Here is a 7,482-nt window from a genome sequence, read left to right on the forward strand (position 1 = left end):
TTCGGTGAATCCCTGCTTTGAAGGAAATTGAAGCGAACCATTGGTTTTGGACCAGTCATTGATAACAAGGATAGACATGGATTTCTCTTGAGCAGGCCTCAACTGGAGACAAGCTAGCTGAAGAACCATGGTTATCATTGAACATTGAAGTTTAGTATCACTAAAGAGCATGCCAAATGCCAAAGCTTGGAACGTTTTAATTTCTTATTATAAATATTACATTGAACTTCCGCCCTCCTCGATCGATATAAAAAGCATTATTGTCTAAGCCAAGATATGGCTTTATTTAAACCTTAAAAGGGAAATCAGATCAAGCAGATAGAGAAGCAAGTAGTCAGTGCAGGAATCTATAGCTTTATATAGTTGTTCTCTATCATCCACCTGAGGCTCCAGTGATTCTGTGAACACTTGTAAGCCCAATACGACCATCCGAAAGTGGCTTTCCCATACACCGCTTGTTGAGCTTGTGCAAATCTTTGGTAGTCTTGCATTGATGCCCCATTAAACGCAAATTCTGCAGTCCATTCCCCTGCAAAATCCCCCCACCACCACTCAGCTTATGAGTTTGCATGGAATGACATGATTAATGAATTAGCAAAATGCAAGGAAATTAAGAGATTTTAAGGTGAGCATTCAATTTTAAAGACAAAGTTTTGATTGCTTTATAAAGGTAAATTGGATTTTTAGTATTTACCAACAAAACTGAGGGGGCCATTGGAAGTTGTCACTGTGCTGAGTTCTGAAGCTCGCTGATTGTAGATGTAATCAATATTCTGTTGTACATTCATCTGGTTAAACATATTTGAATAGAGATTGTAGTAATGCACATCAATGACTACACGATTGAGGTTTCGACCAAATGGGAGGAGCTCCTTGGGATCTGCAGGTCCCAGTCGATTTGAGAGGATCACATAAGCGCTTGATGTGTACTTTCTTACAGCATCATAACCTGCTTGGTAATATTTTTTAAGGTTATCTAGGGTCACACCCGGTGCAAGAGGTTCATTGATTAGCTCAATTGCCCCAAGACTTGGATTGTTGGCGTATCTGCACAAAGGCAACATCCAAAGCTGATCAGTCTTGCTTTCAATTTGAGTTATCTTTGTTGCATTTGTCACTCTGAGGAAGCATTTCTCAAACCATTTTCTCCAAAAACAGGAGTAGGAAATCAAAGTTATGGTATTTTTAGTAAGTAAGAGTGGAGAATTTACTAAACCTTTTTGCTAGGAAGTCTATGACTGCCACCGTATCTTGTATATTGGAATCTCCCCATTCCTGATAGCCGTCTCTTGTCCCACTGTGTTCATTTCCATTTTGTGATCCTTGAACTGCATGCAGGTCAACAATTACTTTCATCCCATATTTCCTGCATAATATTCCAAAGAAGAAATCATTTTATAGTACTTGTTACAAACTTTGTTCTGTACTAATCAGGTCTATGCCCAAAAGTCCAGAATATCCCTTTTATAGTTAACACTAGTCTACTAGATATTTGTGGCATGATTCACTACTACATACCGTGTCCATCTGAAAGCATTGTCCAAGGCTTCTAGAGAGCCCCCAACAAAAGGCTTTGGTGGTGCTGGATCGTGTGCAATCCACCAGCCAACTGGAATTCTGACTGCATTCAGACCCTTTGATGACATTAAACTGAAGTCCTCTTCAGTGATATAAGTGTTCCAGTGATCCTAGGATGAAAAAGATGCATTATTAGTTTACTAATCAATTCCAAAAAGGCTCATGTTGATATTACTATCTCAAGGTTGATAACTAACTTCCATCTCTATACATGTAAACTCAAATCCTTACCTTCATAATTTGAGGGGCTCTATCTGGGCCATAACCATTTGTGACTTGGTATTCGCCTTTCAAGGTCGTGATGATGGTCATTTTGAATACCGATGGATTACTATCTTCCCAACCTGAGCCTCCATAATCAGCAGTTACCGACGTTCTTGATGTTGCCTATTTCAAACACACAAGTACCATAGCAATGCCATTTATTCATTTTCAGCATTTGTTGCTTAAACTGATATAGTTGAATTGAACTGTTGAATTGATTTTGATGTATTATGATTAATACTTTTCTTAGCCTATCAAATGGATTAAACTATAATCTAATTTAGCTCCTGTTTTCATTTGAGGTCGACTGACATCCCAGATTCCTTGGAAGCAATGACTAACACATTGACCATGATATCCAGGATTGTTGAGTGATTTTGAAGATATTGCATGGATGTTAAGTCCCACATTAATTATATACCTTTTGAAGAAATTTGAGCGAGTACAGTAATCTGAAAATAAACGCAACTTTGAGTCATGTAAAATACTATCTTTAAAGTGATAATTGCTCTCAATCAAAAGTGTTTGTTTCAAAAAATTCACCCCTAGGATACAACAAAGTCATCAACTGCAAATAGCAATTATGAAGTTTTTCTTTCAGAATTGCTCTAAAAAATTGTATATGAGATTGAAAGTATGAGAGTATGGAATTAATAAATTCATGGATTGCATCCTCTATTTAAAGAGAATGAAGTGGAACCTTGTGAAAAATCACAACTCTTGAATTGTGATTTTTCAACTCGTAATTCTTATAGCACTCTCAATGGATTCTTCATTCTATCCTTTAAAATACATCACCAAAATCTAATTTTTCTATTTTACATACTAATTTTTATAATACATCATCCATTGGCTTATCTATTTTTTCTTTGTATCATTTAAATAATTTATTTAAATTCTTTTTAAATATTTCATTTCTATCAATAAATTTACTATATTCATATTTTTTTTTATTTACAATTTTTTTTATATACAATGTAAAATAATTGAGTTCTATACACATAAAACAAAAATATATAAGCCAAATAAAAATTAAAAATATGAAAAAATTGGTTTAAAAATATTTCTAAGATATTTTTTAGAAGAAAATGAAATATATGTATTTTAAATGATGAATAATAAAAAGAATTTGCTTACATGAAAAAAGTCATGTTACTGTAGCTAAATATATTTTACATTTCATTTTACATAACCGGATGGAACTCTTATTTAGACTAATTCTTCAAATAATTTACACTTTTTTGTATAATACAAAAGTCATTAAGAGTGGTCTTGGTTTAAAGGACACGATGTTTCATGTAAAAATCAAGAGGCATGCATGTATTGGATAGGCACCTCACCAATGGTACTCAATAAATTCACATTTAATACCACAATCTAAAATAAATATAACAGATACTGCATCAGAAAAACTAATTATGATTATGACTAACACTTCCAGATTGCGATATGTATAGGAAAGTCACGAGACTGTTAAAATGGAATTCCCTGTTATAATTAAGGACATGGTCACCAAACCCAACAACGAACAGCATGGAAATGAATGCCAAACTATAGCTTCAAGAAGGAAGGGACAAATACCTGAAGGAAAAACCCATTTGTTGCTTTAATGCGAACGCGGTTTGGATCTCCATCTTTCCTAATGATTTGAAATGTTTCAGAGGCGCCAGGTGCCCTTGAAACTGCTACCGTGTTTCCTTTGTTTCCCAGCCCCACAAACTGCTTGTTGAACACTCTAAAATTGAAGGAAGATTTATCGATCCTCCACAACTGCATCATGTTTTGTGGAAACCCAGAGACATATTGATTGCAATAAAAATTTATACTTAGCTTAAATACTAAATGATTGTCCTGATCAAGAACCTACGTACCCTGAAAGTTTCCCAACCGGAGGCCGAGGTACGGTCCGCAACAACATTGGTTCCACCACCATTTTCTGCTGATAGATACGTCTGCAGCTTCGTAGACATGAATTGAACTTGAGTTCCATCCTACCCAAAATCAGATTAAGATGCATATCAGTTATAAATCGGAAAATCTTGATAAGATAGACACTTGATATTCTTCAAAACTAAGTCACAATGAATTGAAATACATAAATTGTGAGTGTAATTCTAATACACTGAACCATGGAGATCAGTATTCTGCTATTCTTACCAAGAGATCTTTGTTAATTATTCCATTAAAGAGAGAAGGTTTCATCCATCCCTCCGTAACAAGCCAAGCTCCAAGATTTACAGCTTTAAATGGCAAGTTGAAACTTGTTGTACCCTGTGCATGGGAAAGAGATAAAAGATATGAAAGGTAGAAAGCCCAGTAAAGGGTCAAGTACGAGTGGTAAGCCATTCGTCACTCCAATGAAGGAATGCAGAGCGCTCGGGCCAATTATATACAAAACGAGAGGATCAACTTAAGCAGAGTTGATTATTTATTCTTTGTTAGGTAGATAATCCAACTCAACTCTTCTCAAATTAATTATTAATAAAATCTATTTATTTTTTTATTTTTTATAAAAATTTAAATTCATACTAACATTTTTTATACCTTTCAACCTAAAATGTTAAATTATTTTTAACCTAAAAAAAATTAAATTTATCTTAATAAAAGTTATAAAATATTGATATTTACAATTCAATTTAACTCATCTCTACGTTTGAACCAGTTAAAGGCCTGATTTAGATTCAGAGATGAGATGAGATTATTTTAGATAAAAGATGAAAATTGAATAAAATATTATTTTTTAATATTATTATTTTGAGATTAAAAAAATATTGAATTGAAATTTTAAAAAATTAAATTATTTATTATATTTTATATAAAAATTTAAAAAAATTATAATAATAAAATAAGATAAAATAAAATTATAATAATAATATCAAATCTCAGATCTTTTCCATCCAAACGTGAGGTGATTATTTTTTCGTGGGCCAGCGAATTCGACGCCTGGGACCTCTAGTCAAATGTTTATTTCATATGCCGTATAGAAGGGGTTATTGGGTGAGATGACAAGTCTACGGTCAAAAGTATATCTTATTTGAAAGTGAGACGATTTATAAATAATAATAAAATATTTAAGTTAATATGTTTTTAAAAATTTTTAAAAATAAGAGAAAAAGTTAAAATTTAAATATAATTTTTTAATATAATTTTTATTTTAAAATTTAAAAAAATTAAATTATTTTTTATATTTTATTTAAAAATTTGAAAAAATTATAATAATTAAATAATTATTAGATAAAAAAAATTAAAAATTAAAAAATATTTATTTTTATTATATTTAGATATTAAAATAATATAATATGAGATACAATGAGATGGAAAGACTTTACTATCTAAACTAGGTCTAACTTTGTTTTGGAGATGTTAGAATAACCTTCCAAATGTATTAGAAAGGTAAGGTTGTTGATAACTGACATATTTGTCACAACAATAAAAAGTAAGAAAAATATATAAACAGCTTACTTATATGGTTATTGATATGTTGAAATTATAAAATTTAAAATTTGAAGTTAGAAAAAAAAAATTGATAAAATTAGTCATGTATATAAAATTATAAATACATATAGCACTACTCTAAACAGATATATTTTACCTTAAGATACATATAGCACTATGGACCCAAACAAATTAGTCATGACTGCTCGTTTTTTTAACTATCCCACCAATCTTAAATTAATTTTATGAACTAGAAAATCGGGGCAGATAGAGGATAAATGTATTTAACTTTTTTTAGTTTAGATATATTTATAGGAAGTTGAAAAGGTTGTGAGTCTCACGTATAAAGAAGCATTGAGTTGAAAAAATTGTGAATTCGACATTTAAAAAGGTTTTGAGTTTAGATAGATTTAGCGATTTGAGAGTTGAATACTTTGATGTTAAACTCATCTTAAAATTAGACTGAATTTCGCACCTTAGGCTGCTTTTAAATATTGAGTTGAACCTTTATAAATAGCAATGAGTTTTGTGGGGTCATTTAAAATAAGTTTAAATGTATTTGAATATTAAAAGAGTTTTGTTATATACAAGTATGGTCGAGTACTAATCTGTGTACCAATACTGATTCATTTATACTTAAAATTTAAATTAATATTGTTTTCAATAAAATATATTTTTTGACCAATTACATCATATTGGTACACAGATTAGTGCACAATTATGCTTGTAACTATATTTTTCCATATTAAAATGAGTTTAGTACTATTTATAAGAAGTTAAAAAAAGTTATAGATTTTATATATAGAGAAATGTTAAGTTGAAAAATATTATAAATCTATATATAAAGAGATTTTAAATCAAAATAAGTTTAATAATTTAAAAGTTAAATATTTAAATATTATATTTAAACTTAAAATTAAGTTAAAGTAAATTAATTTCAATTAAATCTTACAAATCAACTCGGCGTCCACCAAAGTGGAGGTGATGTTGAACACAGTTACCCAGAGTCAGAGTCAATACTAGAATTTCTAGAAAAGGATGCAATCAAGATAAAACTCAATCAACCCACTTTGGAATCCTAATTGGCGTTTGTCACGGAAGGATAATAAAAATTGAGTACGTACATTTACCTGCTTGACTCTTTGCGATGGCTTCGAGAAATCCCAGAAAAAGTACAAGAATTATAAAATTATACTCTTTCTAAGCATCATTTCAACTGACTTTCACAAATTGTGATTCTTTTTTCCAGACGTCAATCACGGTATATTTTAGTAAAAAATATTTTCAATCCAAACATGATACAAACTAAATTATTTTTTTAAAATAAAAATCTAATTATAAGAATAACTATATACTAATATATATATATTAATTTAATGTGATTGATTAAAAAATAAATTTTATTAAAAATAATATTAATTTAAATTTTAAATATAAAAAATCAATATTAACACATAAATTAATAAATAACTTTATTTATACATAATAAAATTCTTTTCTAAACCTCCATAAAAACTATATGAAGCGAAAATGTGTTGCCAAAAAAATTCCTAGTTTTAGTCAAATAAACTATTTTGCGCCAAGATAACTAGCAGAAACAGATTATATGTGGTGAAAAATCGTCAACCATTCAAATACTAACCTCATATAGTAACTATTCAAACAATATTCTAAGTTCGAATGCAATGGAGATGTTCAAATGGTATTTAGGAACAAAATAGTTTCATCTCGAGATTTTTTTAGCATTCAAACAGACTTAGAGCGAGTTGAGCAAATTTCATCCCAAAATTTGTTTTGCGACAAGGTATCCCGGGATGAAATTTTTCATTCCAAATTCTCTACAAGGATGACATCCCTAACAAAAAATTTCGTCCAAAAAATAAGGTTCTTGTTGTAGTGACTCTGTGATGTCTACATCACTTTGTGACAGCTTTTTCCTTCTATTTATGACTCTAAAAGATATACTAACCTACTATGTAATGAGTTAAATAACCTTGTCCAACAAAAATTGTTTCTTTTTTATTTTTATAGGTACCTCATAAAAAACAAAAGTGACACTAGTTTAAAACATGAGTTGTTGTGGCACTAGGCTTGGAGTCTTCACTACATGCTGTTAGTTGCTAAACAAGCCTGCTAACACTTGAAACAATTTCGGCAGCTGCTATATATATCTATATATGTATTGCTTTAGAGAATGAAGCAGAT

The 7,482-nt window shown here is 30.3% G+C and overlaps 1 protein-coding gene across 1 annotated transcript; it reads right to left on the minus strand.

The window, feature by feature from the left end:
- On the minus strand, positions 1-4,244 carry LOC122305558 (probable glucan 1,3-beta-glucosidase A). The gene is made up of 8 exons (XM_043118153.1): positions 4,000-4,244; positions 3,714-3,833; positions 3,424-3,612; positions 1,810-1,965; positions 1,519-1,688; positions 1,217-1,366; positions 695-1,047; positions 1-529 (listed from the first exon to the last, which is right to left on the minus strand). Exons 1-8 carry the CDS (start codon positions 4,186-4,188, stop codon positions 348-350), a joined length of 1,509 nt encoding a protein of 502 aa, XP_042974087.1. The 5' UTR covers positions 4,189-4,244; the 3' UTR covers positions 1-347.
- Positions 4,245-7,482: the final 3,238 nt, after the last annotated feature.

This window comes from Carya illinoinensis, chromosome 3, assembly GCF_018687715.1.
Source record: "Carya illinoinensis cultivar Pawnee chromosome 3, C.illinoinensisPawnee_v1, whole genome shotgun sequence".
NCBI lineage: Eukaryota > Viridiplantae > Streptophyta > Magnoliopsida > Fagales > Juglandaceae > Carya > Carya illinoinensis.

What these genes read in the sequence shown, in the direction of transcription:
- LOC122305558 (XM_043118153.1), bottom strand. Translation starts at nt 4,188, where the DNA reads ATGGCTTACCACTCGTACTTGACCCTTTACTGGGCTTTCTACCTTTCA. An exon ending in CAAATGGGTTTTTCCTTCAG is followed by an intron (nt 1,966 to 3,423) that starts GTATTTGTCCCT and finishes TGTTTGAAATAG; the next exon opens with GCAACATCAAGAACGTCGGT. An exon ending in TGGCCCCCTCAGTTTTGTTG is followed by an intron (nt 530 to 694) that starts GTAAATACTAAA and finishes GGGATTTTGCAG; the next exon opens with GGGAATGGACTGCAGAATTT.